This window comes from Haliotis rubra, unplaced genomic scaffold (genome assembly GCF_003918875.1).
Source record: "Haliotis rubra isolate DU_JTF1 unplaced genomic scaffold, ASM391887v1 Scf822, whole genome shotgun sequence".
NCBI classification, from domain to species: Eukaryota; Metazoa; Mollusca; class Gastropoda; order Lepetellida; family Haliotidae; genus Haliotis; species Haliotis rubra.
In genome coordinates, this window is record NW_025767549.1 from 48,795 (window position 1) to 66,242 (window position 17,448).

A 17,448-nucleotide genomic window follows, 5' to 3' on the forward strand; every position below is an offset into this window, starting at 1 on the left:
CCCGTGACTTCAATGACAATGACAGCTGATACACTTCCTGGTTACCACCTGCTCCGTCTCGGTGACTATTAACTATATATTGGGCAAACCAGAGCCCGAAATAGATACTGCGTTCTGTTGAACAGGTTTTCATTGTAGGATAATTAATATCAACCATGCTTGCTGTCCCTAATATCTACATGGATAACAGTTGACATATGACATTAAACATACAAGGCTGAGAGACAGGTATTTCTTGGTCAAAATTAATACGTTATTGAGTGTTTATTTACATCTGGCTAGCTATTCTCGAAACGGTCGTAGCCCTACGAACTTCTGAAGCCCATTATTAACATATTGGCTACGTTCAAAGTAGAGAATTCTTAGGGCTACGAACGTTTCGTTAGTCTGCTCAAGAGATTTGCAGCTGTGGATCAGTGGTGATTTTCGTCAAGTATCTACGTCTAGCACGTCTAATGTTTACGTCTGGCATCTATGTCTTGGATCTTTGTCTGGCATTTCTGACTATTATTTACAGTTGTCCAGCATCTTCTCAAAGCATCCATGTCTAACTTCTATGTCGGACATTAAAACCTGGCATTTACCTCTAGCCCTGTCTTCATTCACGACCAGCATCTCCGATTGATATACTGAGAGAATCATATGAAGGAACACAGGAAAATTCAAGCGTTCCTTTAATGCTTTCCAGTTTTTATCACCAGCTTTGAATAGCGCTGTGGGAGGAAATCTGATAATAAATATAGGAACACTGCCATGAAGTGGCGTTCCCTTATTCGATTCCCTCAGTATATTTACTTACAGCATCTATGTCTACGATATTCGCCCTATATCTGTTTCTAGCCTCAACGGCTAGAATCCCTGCCCAGAATCAACTTCTAGCATCTGCGCCCCAATAATCTTCACTCAAGTAGCTTAAGAGTGAGTGAGTGCGGTCCTTCGTTTGACTTTTTCTTTTTTCTTCTTTTTTGGGGGGGTGGTGGCGGTTTGGTGGGGGTGCACAGCTTTATGTTAAACAGCAATGCGGCGTTGTTTAATGCGCAAAAACGTTAAAAGGCTTCGTGAATGTTTGCCCACTTATTAGAGAAAACACGGTACGTTGTTTTTAACACTGTTGTGAACAGCCTTCTGACACATAGATATGACGTGTCAGCTTAGTGTGGGAGTAAAGCCTAGTGTGTTGCAGTTCTCCGACGTTTACGAAGATTCGAACCCAAGATCGCATAGGTTTGTGGGTATATATGTTGGTTGGTTGGTTGGTTGGTTGTTTAACGCCGCACTCAGCAGTATTCCAGCTGTATGACGGCGGTATGTAAATAATCAAGTCTGGACCAGACAATCTAGTGATCAACAGCAGTAGCAAAGATTTAGCATCGATCTACGCAACTGGGATACGATGGCATGTCTCAACCAAGTCAGCGAGTCTGACCGCCCGATCCCGTTGGTCGCCTCTTACAACAGTCATGGGTTACTGAAGACCAGTTCTAACCCGGATCTTCTCGGGTTATATGTGTATGTGCGCACTGGAAACTCCCAACCAGGACAAACATACATCCTTTTCGCTAGACATGACTGACTGAGTTTGGTCTTACGCCGCTTTTAGCAATATTCCAGCAACATCACGGCAGGGGACACCAGAAATGGGCTTCACACATTGTACCCATGTGGGGATTCGAACCCGGGTCTTCGGGGTGACGAGCCAACGCTTAACCACCAGGCTACCCCCGCTAGACTTGAACAGGAATCATAACAACAAGACCAACATACGTAAAACTCGACATTGCAGAGCTGTCCTTTTTCACCGTGTGTGTGCGTTTGTGCGTGTGCGTGCGCCTGTGTGTGCAGCTTCATTGTGACACGTTAAGAAATATATATATAATTCTTATATCATATATCAGATAGATAGATGGTAGATGGATAGATAGATTGATAGATGGATGAATGGATGGATGATGGCCAGATGGATGGATGGATGGATAGATGGAAATATAGATAGCCGATTGAATACAATCAATCACGAAACTATTTTAACGTGTGTCACAGATACTGAAACCAGCAGGGAACAATTACTATCTGACAGTTGAAGGTCGTGTAGATATGCCGAGATATTCAAGTGCAACACATGTCAGGCCACGTCGCACATACTCTACCCACTTCAACGAGGAATAGTGAGTGAGTTTCGTTTTTCGCGGCATTCAGCAATATTTCAGCTATATGGCGGCGGTCTGTAAATAAAAGGAGGGCGGGGAGGGGTGTTATTGATTTTTTACATAACATGCAGGGGGGTCATCTATTTTCTACATAAATCTTAGGGGGAGGCATTCATATTGTACATGCTTCTCCATAAATATCATTATCACCCCCACCCCCCAGCCATAAATTATGAACGGTGCCTTATATCACAATTTTAATTATCTTACCTTTACATGTGTTTGTAAGGTCTGTCTCCTGTGTCGCGGGATATGCTCAGTTTTCAGCAAACAGTTGGAATTATCTCTATTTGATAGTAAATCATTAACGCAAAATTATGATATAGTCATAGCTTTGCTTCAGGGTGTGGACGACAGACTAGGGGTAGGACTGAAATCCTAGAAACTGAAGCTGCCAAACACCGTCACCCATCCGAGGACTGTCCGCGACTACCGTTGATTAACTTCAACTGATTGTGACCTGAGCTCTACGCACAGGACCACACACCGCCACAACAATCAGAGAGAGAGAGAGAGAGAGAGAGAGAGAGAGAGAGAGAGAGAGAGAGAGAGAGAGGGAGGAGGGAGAGAGGAGGAAAGAGAGAGAGAGAGGGAGGAGAGAGAGAGAGGGGAGGGAGGGAAAGAGAGAGAGAGAGCTTATACTTCTCTTCAAAAGTTTAGACTCACATGTATCATTCGCTATATCTCAAAGGTTAATAGTACATGTGACAAAGATGGATTTTTAACAATACCAACTTGAAGCATTTCATAACAACATTAACTTGAATTGTATCGACATGGATCTGGCATCCAGAAAATAAAGACAATTCCAGCATTGTTAATGCAAGTTGAGCTACGTTTTGGGGATGAAATTTTCAACAACAAAACCCCCAAAAGCCATTGCGTTTACTATTAACACGGTAAAACTGGACAAAGTTTTACCAATATTTATGACAGTATATATTATTTAAAACTGGACATGTACAGATTAACTGACCACGTTTCACAATCTTCAAGCTGCCAAGGGTCACATTGATAATGAACATCCGAAACCAGTATCTGGTCCGGGTCTGCAGATAACAATAAGCTAATCAAATGCACTGTGAACTTCACCCATCAACACCGATGTCTTCAATACGTTTATGAAAATTATCATATAATCCGGTCAAGATAGAGTAGCTTAAGTGCGCAGTTGGCACCGTATCGTCAGTCGAGTTAGGCAATAGGATTTAGATATAGCAACTGAAGTTCACAACAACAACTTTATCGTCAGTGTATCAGTAAATGGGATTATCTATGATAACTGGAATAGGTATAAAACAGGGACGACACACAGTCACAAATCGTTCAGTGACTGCTGTGTAATAAACTCCTTGTTTATTTACTCAGGTAAGAAACTTTACTTTCTGCTACTTTGACATATATATCATTGTTATTCTATGTTAACTTTAATCTATTGTAAATACCTTAACTATAAGTTACAACCCTGGCAGTACCTTCAGGTTTATGTGGAACGAGGCATCCCTTAGTATGTGTCTCATATCTTCTGTATTGCAGCTTAGGTTTGTTTATTTAATACTGATTGACACTACACTGTTTTGTGACTATTATAGAATGTATAGAGAGTGTGGGATATTTTAACTATTGTATTACGTTGTGAATACTATATGCTGTTTGGGACCGTTACAGAATGTAGATTGTATGAACCCCCACTGGGGTGATGTGTAGTGTACTGAACTATTGCTGTGTACATTGGAATATGTATCGCGATTAATGTAGTATGTGTCGTGTATAACGAATCTACATGTGATGTTTATGTACTTTGATATCTGATTGCATTGTGAACATGTTCTAATAATTAATTGTAAACTATGCTATTATTGACTGATAATGTAAGATCGTTCAGTGACTGCTGTGTAATAAACTCCTTGTTTATTTACTCAGGTGTTGTGTTGTGTGTGGGTTGGTATGGGCAGACCTCTTGCCAAGCGAGCTGATTCCCCAAAACTCGCGTTTTAATAATACCTTTGCAAGCTTAATCAGTAAAAGATGGGAACATCACGACTTATTCCGTTAAGATAACATGGCTTAACTTTTTCATACTTTTTCTATAGTGAGGTGTATATATCGATTCAACAAAACACCCAGGGACGTAAGACATGCGGGTTTTACATCGCCTCAGCAGCTTTGAATTCAGCCAAATATTTTATGGGTGCTTTTTCAAATTTCAGTTGCTCACTCAGTTTTCGATTAGTTTGGTTTGATTGTTGTTTTACGCCGCACTCAGCAATATTCCAGCTATATGGCGGGGTCTGTAAATAAACCAGTAATCAACAGCATGAGCATCACTCTATGCAATTGGGATACAATGACAAGTCAGCCAAGTCAGCGAGCCTGACCACCCGATCCCGTTAGTCGTCTCTTACAAGCATAGGTAACTGAAGACCAATTTTAACCTGGAGCTTCACGATTGCGTAACCTGTAGACAAATGGTATAAATACAACATAGCCATGCCTTACAAGGAGAAATATGTATTTATTTCACAGACATTTCATCAACTTTAAACACAGTAACAAATAATTGTAAGGCAATCCCCATGTAACAAAAAGATAACACCCCAATTATTCATTCAAATACATGCTGCGTTTTTAAAATTAACTGTTGAATCCAGTAGGCCGCAATTACACAATCTTTGCCACTTTCAGCTAAGAAGTTGGTTTAGGTGCCTTTGTTTTGTGTCCTTTGAACTGTACGTTTCCTCAATGCAGACAGACTGACCCGATTAACATCAAGCGAGGTACAGCTACATTTCCTATTTCGTCCCTTATGGCCTGTCGTTTTGATTTCCTAATTGCAAACATTTCCTCTTCCCAAACTCGTGGTTTGCGTATTATGTAAGGCCTTTTCTCTCACACATGGTGTTGGTTCCCTTCCATACATTTTCCTATCATCAGGGCGTCTGTTGCTGCATCCATTTGTTGGATTTTCTTTGATGAATGCTTTTGATGTCAGTATTCATCTTGTCAATGCACTGGCAATTAAACTGACGCAGAGGTCCAAATTTGGCAGGTATGAGTGAGTGAGTGAGTATGGTTTTACGCCGCTTTTAGCAATATTCCAGCACTATCACGGCGGAAGGGACACCAGAAATGGGCTTTACACGATCTTGGGTGTCACCATTCATCTTTACCATACACTGGCAACTAAACTGACGCAGAGGTCCAACTTTGGCAGGTATGAGTGAGTGAGTGTGGTTTTACGCCGCTTTTAGCAATATTCCAGAAATATCGGCGGGGGACACTAGAAATAGGCTTTACACATTATACCCATGTGGGGATTCGAACCCGGGTCTTCGGCGTAACGAGCCAACGCTTCCACCATTGTTCCCATGTGGCGAATTAAACCCGAGTCTTCAACCACAAGGCTACCCCACCGCCCCTTTGGCAGGTATGACGGTGCGTGGCAGTGAATATAAGGTGTTACATTGGCTTTGGCTAATCCCCTCTCCTTTTCCCCAAAAGACAAGAACAGGTTTAGCCATGTCTTAGCTTTGCCCCACCACTGACACGATCAAGGAACACATCTCTGAAACAGGTCCAAATGAAGTGATAGTTTCCACCATAGTGGGTAAAACACCCTCATGGGGGCAGTTCATTAATGACGTGTTTTTTTGTCTATTCCTGATAAACTCGTCCAACCATACTCACTCACTCACTCAATCACTCTCATCGGCTAGATGCAGCATAAATATTGGCCCGTCGCTGCACCAGTCAGTTTTCCAGTGATGGTGAGTTGACACTCCAGTTCCATCACGGCCATCTTGTTCTAAGGGCTGTCTCATGAACACCATGCTAGCTGGCCAGATATTCCGACGCAATACTTCAAATGATAAATGTATTGGAGAGCTGCTGTACGACCTGACGTATAGTACCCTAGTACCCTATGGATCTGGAACACACCGAATACACCGTCTACAGCTTTGATTCTCCTGCTTTCAGTCGACCGTCTGTAATGCTTCATCTGTGGCATGACGCCGCAGTTTATCAGTTGCAAACGTAATCGAGAACCGCACTGGGAGGACTTTCTTTCAGGTTTGTTTGGTTGTGGAGCGGTTGGGTAGCCTAGTGGTTAAAGCGTTCGTCGTCACACCCAAGGTCCGGGTTCGATAACCCACATGGCTACAATGTGTGAAGTCCATTTCTGGTGTCCACCGCTGTGATATTGCTGGAATATTGCTAAAAGCGGCGTAAAACTAAAGTCACTCACTTGTTTGGTTGTTGGTTTACTTTTCTGTTTCGTTCGGGTTGTGTGTTCGGTCGCTGCTGCGTTTCCTTGGCTGCTACAATGACTAAGTTTAAGTTTAGGCAATGACATTATATTTATATTTCACATATCATTTAGCTGCTAGAGTTTTTCATATATATATTCCTGTGCGAATCTATTTTATTGCACTGATTTTCTTCCTTGAGTAATTCTCTATGCTGCTTAAAGTGATAGAGGCGCCTGAGAAATGCACTTTGGTAGGCCTGTGAACTGAAGTATTGTACTATCAAACAGTGAAAGAAGCGCCCCATAATCTAGCCCAAAATTTCATCGAGAATTGTAACAAATTATATGACGAAAAGAAAGAAAATTGTTTGTGATAATCACTAATTATTACTGATGTATGACGAGCCAACGCTTTAACCACTAGGCTATCCAACCGCCGCCACAACGTTTAATGTCGGGGTAATGCTTGATTCCTTTCAATATATATTTATTGTTTTACGTTTCTTGCCATCACCATCGTCGACACATTAATGTTATGTCTACCTAACGCAATATTCTAAGCATATATTCTGGAGCGATTGGGTAACCAGGTGGACAAGACAAGAAAAGACAAGAAAGTTATTGTATTCAAGGCCTCCGGCCCACATACAGTTTACAGAGTTATACATAAGTATTGTTTTACAAGTCAATTGTAACTAATTTTTCAGCAATTCATCTCTTAACTTACTGGAGTGTTTTATAAACAATGACAGATTTCTAATATTTTGTTCATGGCAAGAACATAATAGTAATTTAAAAGCGACATCGGGAGGTTTTGACAGGTAATACTCTGGTATATATTTCTGTCTAATGTCAGCATACGATTTACAGATAAAAGTGAAGTGAATTTCGTTTTCTACTACTTCTTTGCATAATGGACAGATTCTTTGATTCCTCTCAATGGACATTTTTCTTCCTTAATTTACCATCAAATTTAGCAAACCTAGTCTAAATTTTATAAACTTATACCTTAAATCGCTGCATCTAAGTATAGATAAATATATTTCTGGTTGTAGTCAGGTTTTAAATGTTCTATAACAATCATAGCGTGTGCTATTATTCAAACTTGACTGCCATTCCTGGTGAAACATATTAATAGCTCCATTGAGAAAACCATTAATAAAAACATCAATATGACCAACGGTTTGGTTTAACCGGACATACCCATAACCGTGAGAAAATAATAAATATCTTAAAATTGATGCCCACGTTACTTTGCCAATACTATCTAAGTGAACCAACATATTATAGGACAGTTTTGGGATGCGATGGTTAGGCATGTTAAAATTTTAAGCCAGAATTTTAAACATCTTATCTGTGAGGTGAGGTGAAATTGGGTTTAACGTCATGCTTGAGAATATTTCACTCATATGACGACGTGCATGCGTGTGTATGTGCGGCTGCTTGTACTAGCCCAGACTGAAACTGGTTTTCTAGTGCTAGCCCACTGAGATACCATGCCGCAGTGAAGCATGAATACCCCACTCAGACACATTATACTGACTCCAAGTCGACTAGTCCTTGTTGTACCTATTAATGCCGAGCAAGTACCATATTTTAACGTCTTTTGGTATGACGCGGTCGGGGATCGAACCCGCGACCTTTCGCTCTCCGGGCGGACGCTCTAACCACTACACCACGGAGGCGGTCTCTTATCTGTGAAGTTACGTAATGTGGGTATCTCCCGCGCTCCCCATACACCATAATATTCGGTGTTGACGATCTTTTACATGCTAATAAATGTTGTTGTTTTTCTAAACAATCGAAACGTTGAAATCCCCACATTTCGGAACCATATAATAGATTTGGTTGTATTTGGGCATATTTGTTTTTTTAAAAATAGGCATGGTGTTAACATTCCAGTCATGTAAATAACCGGTATTAACTGGAAAAGAGCTTTCTTAGCGCGTAGGGAGAGATCATAAACACTTTTTTTCATATTGAAGGTATGATAAAAACAAACACCGGGATACGTGTAACAATCAGCTGTTTTCACAAGTTGATTACCAAGAAACCATTTATCTTTTTGAGAAATTTGACCACCCCTCCAAACAATAACTACATGTACATTGGTTTTATCGAGATTTACTGAGAGTTTCCATTCCTTAGTTTAATTATCTAGAATGTTAAGTTGTCTTTGTAATCCCACCACTGTATTTGATAGTAAAATCACATCATCTGCGAAGAGAAGCCTTAGAATTTCTAAGTAATCTGGACACAGTTGAATACAATGTTTTCCATAAGAAGCAATATCATTATATAAGTCACTGATAAAGAATGAAAATAGGATGGAACTGAGGATGCAACCTTGTCGCAAACCTATAGGACAATCAAAATAGTCTGTTGTACCCGTCTCACAACGGACACATGACTTTATGTCTGAGTACATTTCCTTCAGCATAGAATACATTTTGCCCCTGAGGCCAGTATTTCTGTAGCAGTTTCAGAGTTTGAACCTATCAGCTGTATCGAGTCTACAAATGCAACATATAATTTATGTTTTCTAAGTGATAGACATTTTTTAATAATAGCATATATAAAGTAAAGATATGATCAGTCGTGGAGTAGTTTTTTTCTAAACCCTGCTTGTGTTTCTGGAATTTTATCGCGCATATTTGCCCACTGGGATATCCTATTGTTCAATATTGTTGTAAATATCTTCCCTAATAAACTCGAGTCTCCTTTTTATGCAGTGGAATAATGATAGAACGTGACCAGTTAGCGGGAAAAGTGCCGCTGTTAAAAGGTAATTGAAGCATTTTGCGAACATTTTAACATTTCTATAATAACATTATCAGGTCCAGCTGCTTTCACCCTCTTTAAATGTTTCTGTTATTGGAGAATCTAACACTTGTTCATCAACGCTATCATCGTAATCGGAGTATATGGTATCATCTTCAATTGTAGTGGCATTGTCATTGAATATATCAGTATTTGCAAATAGATTTTTGAAGTGTCCGAGCCATTCAGATTTAGAAATAGGAGAAGCTATCTTTTCCCGTTTCTATAGCGATCGTATTTGTTTCCAAAATTTTGAAGGAGATTTTGAAGATTTACAAAGATTATCTAGTCGTTCTTTAGCGAGATCAGATTTATATGTTCTACAACAAGTCTTATATGCATTCCTCTGTCTACAATAAATTGCGCGGTGATAATCAGAGTGCTTAGCTCTAAACTGCCTTTACGCTCTGCGCGCTGCTCGTTTTGCATTTATGCATTGTGGATTTGTTGACTGACGTTTCATGTTAGTTCTATTTAAATAGGTTAAAGCGCTCTTTCGTCACGCAGAAGACCAGGGTTCTATCCCCAACAATGGGCACAATCCCATTCTGGATTCGAACACTGACTCTCCGAGTCAGGCACCTAATCCTCAACATACAAAGTCAGCCATCTAACTCACTCGGCCATCGCCTTAAGACTGAGGGTTCGAATCCCAGATGGGACTCAACCTAACAAAAGTACTAGAATCTATACTGTACTGAGAAAGTGTAATCACACATTTAACATATGCTACATTTGACCACTTTCTCTACTGTATACGTAAAAGCACCAGTTTAGCTGACTGTCCAGATGGCGCTTCCGCTAGACTACCATATGCTTGCCCTTTTCGTGAGCAATTTGTGTCGTCATGGACTTTCGGTGATCTGTTTTACAATTTTTCACCCCTATTTTTTAACGCCCAATGGAATTTCTTTCGGCTGATAATCGAGATTGAAAATTTTCTGGCGTTGAGGTTTTTGTATTTACTGTAAGAAGGGTCTAATGCGAAAATTCCATTCCTGATAGTGTGATGCGGGTGGAAGCTTCGGGTGGCGTATATCAAACCTCTAATAAAACCTCCCTCTAATTCCCAATTCACAACACAACAATATTATTTAATAAAAATAGCATTTATTTGAAGTAAAAAATGTTAACCTTATATAACAACCAATATCATCCTCTCACACTCACTCATACACGATACGCTCTCACAAAGGTGTCTTAAAATCATTGTAATATGACTCTCTAATAATGTTTGCTAATAGTAAACTCCGCAATGAAATACTGAAAGCCTTGATGGTGATATCAGTGGAAACTAACTGCAACACGATGCACGCTGAAGTGTAAACGGCATCTTGTAATGCTTGCAAACTGACCTGGCATAGTTACGAATGACACACAAACCATATCCCTTTTATAAGCATACAGATCTTCAAAGTCATGTATTTTCAAGAACGTTTTGCTTTACAATAAACAGCAATCAAGAATGTGTATAAACATGGAAACTCATGTACGTACAATATGTTTTAAAGTTCATATGAATTAAAGAAAAATGTCAATAACATTCGAGACGGTAAATGAATTGTAAAGTATAGTGATAACCAATTATGAAACTGAAACATTACAGCAACTAGGAAAGATCAACGTCGAAATGACCAATTTAACGTTGTCATGGCAACAAGAATAGCTAGAGGTCGTCATGGAAACAAGAGTGAGGTGTTGTTATGGCTAGTGGGACAGCTTAATGTCACGACGACGTCAACTAAGTGTCATGGAAACAGTGTCGTCATGGCAACAAGGACAGTTTAATTTATGACATCAGCTTATTGTCGCCATGGCAACGCGTTCCATTTATAATATTGCATATCGTTGTAGGAAAATAGGTCTTTTGGAGGTCACAACCATGCATAGGAAATATGATAAGTGTTCATAAACTAGAAACTATACGGTAACAGTAGAACTGACATATAGTGAATTCTATGTACAAATGTCATGTTGAATGATCAAAGTTAACATGTTCAAGAAAAAAGTTTATTTACAATTTTATAACATTTCATTCGTGTGATGAATATGTGAAGGAAAATCGATAAATTGAAATTCTCGTAAAACATAATTTACGAAAAATGAAAATATATCTATGGACTTTTTTGCCCCGTATTGATTCTATACTGTGTAAATCACATAGCACTGAACACGAACATGGTCAGTCGAGACTTACGTGAAGTTGACGTTGACCTCTGGACAAGGAGGATTAAAGCAAGATTGTACTGATGAACACCAACATTGAAACAATGCGTTTTGTGAGTTAACACAAACAACAATAGGTAAAACACTATTATCTACATCAGAAGGTCCAATTTGTGGTAACTAAATACCTCCGTTTAAACCTTATTACTATTTACATAACCTCAAATTACTCATTTCAACTTAATCAAATTCTACATCACATGACGGAGCATCTTTCATGCTTTTGTATATCACCCGAAGGGTACAAACAAATGGCCAAACCATTCATAAACAAGAATATTTTTAAGATAAGCATAGACAGAGATCACACATAACATTCGCGCCAACGGACTAGGACATACTGCAGACCACGGCTTGACCGATCACGTGACGCACATTTACATAAATCAACATCACGTGACGTCATTTTCTAGCTTAGGCAATATGGCGGTGGCCTCGTTCTGGAAGACATGAAGACTGCATATCACATGATGCTGTTGCTTTAGATGAGCGCTAGCACGATGCCTTAAAACCAGGATTTACGTAAGCAGTTAATGAGCATTGCATGGCGAAAACTTTATAATGTTGCTGAAACAATCTCAAAGATCCCCAACCAACATAGCCGTATATATCTTGGGAAATATGCCACTACACCTCATAATATCCATACAATTTCTTGTTTATCAGTTTGATCTCTATTTTTACATGGCCATATCATCTCTTCAATTCTAATAAAAATGTATTCGCTGTCCATTTTCATGTAAGTATTAAAACTAAAGGAAACGAGTGAAGTCCAAATGAAGTTTACTTAATCAGTTTTAAGCATCGTGTAGCGTTCATATTTCTGACGTTCGTAAAGCATGGATACGATATTACCACACTTCACACTTTATTCTGGAGTTCATTTTTGCAGCATTTGGACAGTCGAATGCCCAAGAAAATGTCTTGAAATTTTCTAAAACGCCGTTGACCCTGAAAACAAACAGAAAACAATTATTGTAACAAATTTAATTTAATTTAACAAATAGCCGTTTACAAAAGAGGATTGAAAACACGTGTAATTGTTTGTCATCGCCTGTCTACTAAAATAACTGATTGTCTTTAAAGCTGGAACCCGATTTTATTATTGTGCCTGGTCAATAAAATGGAGCTTTCCTATAATAATAAATAAAAATGAAAAATAATAATGATGAAAAAAAATTAAAAAGTTAAACTAGGACTGGAATATAGGCACCATCGCCAAAGGACACAAGTAAGATTGTTGTCATTTAAAAAGATCATAGTTGCTATGAATGAGTGAGTCAGAATGGTTTTACGCTGCTTTAAGCAATATTCTAGCAAAATTGCCACAAATAGGCTTCACACATTGTACCCATGTGGGGAATCGAACCAGGGTCTTCAGTGTGACAAGCTGATGTTTTAATCACAATGCTACCCACCAACATCCTTTACTTGTTTTTCTATCACATTAAATGCATTACCACAAGGACGAGTCGTCAGTCATAGCCAAAATGTCTTTCTAATGGGTATTCCTTTGAATGGCGTTTTGGAGGTTTACAATCAACATGGAAATATACACCCACCTCGCAAACCCTGGACTGTGTGGATCTGTGACTAAATGATGCAATAAGCCATAATTCGTATATTTTGAGCAGTACATCTGAAACGGAAATCAAACATTTGTATCACAAAACATGTCCTTTGAGAAAAGCATACATATATAAAGACGTGAAACGTCTGGAAATATCTTTCTCTCCTAGTTACATGCTTGTAAATAATTTGGTCCGTTAGATCTCTATTCTACTGATTAAAAATGTCGGGAGGGAGATGGTATTAATAACACATTTGTGATAGCACCCGTGAAGGTCCGGGCTAGAATTGATCCTCAGTAACCCATGCTTGTCGTAAGGGGCCGTCTAACGGGATCGGGTGGTCAGGCTCGCTGACTGGGTTGACACATGTCATCGTATCCCAATTGCGTAGATCGATGCGCATTCTGTTGATCACTGGATTGCCTGGTCCAGACTCGATTATTTACAGACCGCCGCCATATAGCTGGAATATTGCTGAGTGCGGCGGTAAACAAGAAACAAACATTGTGATAGGTATAGCAATTGATTCTATGACTGGATGAGGGGATTATGGTTACACTATAGCTTCTTTGCATCAACACTTGTAATACCTTGCAATGAGTGAATGAGTAAGCATGGACTAACGCCGCTTTAAGCAATATTCCAGCAATATCGCGGCGGAGAACACCAGAATTGGGCTTCATACATTGTACCCATGTGGGGAATCGAACCCTGGTCTTCGGCGTGACGAGAGAACGGTTTAACCACTGGGCTACCCGCCACCCACCCTTGCAATAAACAGTAACAGATGCACATAGAACAAGCTATCATGTATGGAGAGGTTTAGAGGTCGTATGCTGGACGACTTACCTGTGCAAAGCTAACAAAGAAGACCTGGTTGTGAGTCAGATTCAGCCCAGGGAGAGGCGTCTCTTCTTTATTCTCATCCACCCACATGTGATATGCCTGGGGACATGAGTGTTCACATCAGGCTAATTGTATGGACATTGTTACAAAATTATCATTTTAGCATTTAATAATCTAATAATTATATTGTGTGCAAATAATTAAACGATAGCTCGAATCTGTAATTCAGTATATTTACTGTTGGGTTTTCAATGTAAAGGTCGAATTGTCATAATACATCTATTTACTATACATATAGTAATGAAATACCATGATCTATCGGTCGCTAGTGAAAATAACAAAAAAAATGTTATCTAGTGACTGATGACATGTCCTTAGTATTGCCGGCACCCCTTTCCAAGAATTAGTTAACAAATAAAGCCACCCACCCAATCCCTATACACGCACCCTATACACACCTTGTTTACACTTCTGCTTGTGACACGTGAAAAAATAAAATGACATATGTTTCATAAAGATCGCGTATTGCTACTTCGCTCATGTTATTGCAATACATATTAAGAACTAACTGTTTTCGCTAGGTCTCAGTGCATCTACTCACAAAGGCAGCCGCTCGCAGCCCTCCATTATCTGCAATATTTTCATCTAATGTAAAGGTCCCGTTAACCTGAGGAGAAAAGTAAAAGAATTCAAAATATGATTCATCAGGCAGAGAATAGAGTAATCAAACTGGTTGTCAGCTCAAAACAGGAAAAGGATAAAGAGATGGTTGCCACTGAGCGAGTTTGGAGCAGACAAACCGCTGGTACAATTAAGAGTCAGAACTCTGCAGATCGAATAGCTCAGACTTGTACCACTGGGCCTTTCGTGTCCCTTTGGGACGATTACACAGAACAAACTTTGGCGACTTTCTCCAAACTTCGCTTAAAAAAGACAACTGCCATTGCAAACGCTACATCTGTATGTCATCTGTATGTCAACTACATCTGTATGTCATGTGCATGTCATGCACACACAAAAACACACAAAACCTACCCTGTAACCATCTCTGTTGAATTGTCGGTACTGTCCTTTCATACATTTAGTGGTTTCTGCGAAATTGGCAGCTGTATGGGGATCCCACCATTCCTCCAGTCGACCCACTCGATCATACTGTCGACCTGCAAACATTACACAGATATCAGCTACATAGTATATGCATTTACTTAAAATATAGATTCACCGACAGACATTCCCATGTATATTACATAAAAATGACATATATTACATTACATTATGCTGTGTTGCATTATGTATTATACTACATGTATATTATATGACATTATACTACATGTATAGTATATTACATGTATATTTCATGTATATTTCATGTATATTTCATGTATATTACATGTATATCATATTATATTATATCATATTATATTATATTATATTATAACTTTACATAAACGAAACATATATCAACCATACCTTGTATGTCAAATGCGTGTGTAATTTCATGCCCGATGATGGACCCCATAGCACCAAAATTGACGGACCTGGAAGGAAATAAGACATTTATTGTACATAGTTACAGATACGTAGAGTTTAAATATAGGATGATATAATTGCATATAATTCATATCTGTGTTTATTTTAACCATAGATAAGACGTATATGCTACTGTTTCAGTGGCAATACAGTAAACTACGTTGTACCGAACACGCTTATAACGAACTGACGGATATAACGAACTGGTTTATGTCCCGATCTCTTGCTGTATATTTTAAACGAAATGCGTATAACGAACTCAAGCTAGTGGTCTCTTTGACTTGGTTATAACGGTAGATTACAGTGCTTACTTTGGTCCATTTGGAATGTAGAAGGGAAGATGGAACATGGCGATGGGGAAGATGATGTCGTTCCTCGTGGGGGAGTAGAAAGCGTTCACTGTGACAGGGGGACGAAGCCAGCTGCAAAAAATATCAGTAACTCAGCTCCTTGTTTGACACATCTAGGTAACCCTTGAAGATCCGGCTTAATATTGGGTAAGAGGCGACTAACGGGATAGGGTGGTCAGGATCGCTGCGTTAAAAAACAACAACAACAAACAAGACGAATGAATGTCATTTGGTTACAGGTGTCTCTGAGCCACGCTGAAGTCAGATTAAAGGTGATATTCTGTGTTAATATTTTTACTAAATACAACTGACGCTAGTGACAGGGCAGCTTAGCACATGTGTAAAACGAGGACACGAAATTCTCAGCTTACACAAGGGAGGTAACTCTAATAACTTTCGTTGCGGGATACTCCATTGCAGTTAGAGCTCACGTCCAGTCTAACGGTACAAATCTATTTATATTCTTACCTCTTTTTCCTGTCGGGTTTTTCTTTTAACAGATTATTTGCAAGCTGCAGCTGGAACTTCCGCCATGCTTGAATATTCTTGAACCAGTCCCCGACAACCTCAAACTGAAAATGTGTGATTCTAGCTTTAGCGCCAAGCGTCACGGCAATCATACTTGGATAATTACTGTGAATTACCAAACTTTACATTTTGTAAACTGTGCATGAATTAAAAACAAAATTTATCAACATTTATTGAAAGAAAGTGTAAAACTGTCATAAGAAATAGCTTTGAAGTTTATTTTCATCTATCTAAACGTTCTTAAAGAATATTTCACATAGTGAGTATAATTTGTTTGAGTGGCATTCTAGAATTAATCCCCCACCACCCTGGCTTCTGCCTAATTAACTTACAGTCACGAATTGTCTTGGTTATCCCACTCATCTCATTTATGTTATCTTAGCTCGTCACCATGCTATCGTAGCTCATCATGTAACTTTCTTTCATGCTTTGTTATTGTTATCTCTTTATCTTATCTTATATATAAACCGGTGTACCCCTTCTTGAGTGAGTGAGTGAGTTTAGTTTTACGCTGCTTTTAGCAATATTCCAGCAATATCATGGCGGGGGACACCAGAAATGGGCTTCACACATTGTACCCATGTAGGGAATGGGACCCGGGTCTTCAGCTTGACGAGCGAACGCTTTAACCACTAGGCTACCCCACCGCCCCTACCCCTTCTTAAAAAAACGGTATAAGAATCTATACCGAATCCGTCGCCATTGTTAAAATAAAGAAGTTGAACATCCATAAAGTCTTGTCATCTCTATAGTGAGTAGAATACGCCAGCGAGATAATCCAGGGATTAATCAGTCCAGGTAATCTGTCTAATCCCATTTGGCGAATATGGCAAAGAAGCAATGAAAATTCTATGGGCGGAAGGAAATCAGTCATGACACCGGGTGTGCGCAAAACATCCACTGTACAGTTGCTGTTAAAAACGTCTGTATAATTTGGACATTTATTTTATTCTCTTCCTGTTAATGTCTTCGAACAATGGTTTTCACTTTAAAATCTCAAAAGGTATGTGATAATAGGTTTCCATACTTACATTCGTATAATAGGTATCCAGGAAAGTACCATTGAGAATAAACAAGGGGTAGCTGATTTTGTCTATGATATGGTCAATCTGAAATGAAAA

The 17,448-nt window shown here is 39.2% G+C and overlaps 1 protein-coding gene across 2 annotated transcripts in view; it reads right to left on the reverse strand.

Annotated features, from left to right (window-relative positions):
* Positions 1 to 10,369: 10,369 nt before the first annotated feature.
* The window catches only part of LOC124262125 (endothelin-converting enzyme homolog), a 164,518-nt gene continuing 157,439 nt past the window's right edge, over positions 10,370 to 17,448 (reverse strand). For both annotated transcript variants that reach the window (XM_046696574.1, XM_046696575.1), the window contains 9 exons: positions 17,359 to 17,436; positions 16,268 to 16,371; positions 15,761 to 15,871; positions 15,390 to 15,457; positions 14,955 to 15,079; positions 14,521 to 14,586; positions 13,923 to 14,018; positions 13,065 to 13,141; positions 10,370 to 12,453 (listed from right to left, as the gene is read on the reverse strand). In XM_046696574.1, the coding sequence (XP_046552530.1) occupies positions 12,354 to 12,453; positions 13,065 to 13,141; positions 13,923 to 14,018; positions 14,521 to 14,586; positions 14,955 to 15,079; positions 15,390 to 15,457; positions 15,761 to 15,871; positions 16,268 to 16,371; positions 17,359 to 17,436 (825 nt within the window). In that variant the 3' untranslated portion in view covers positions 10,370 to 12,353. The remainder of the gene's footprint in view (positions 12,454 to 13,064; positions 13,142 to 13,922; positions 14,019 to 14,520; positions 14,587 to 14,954; positions 15,080 to 15,389; positions 15,458 to 15,760; positions 15,872 to 16,267; positions 16,372 to 17,358; positions 17,437 to 17,448) is intronic.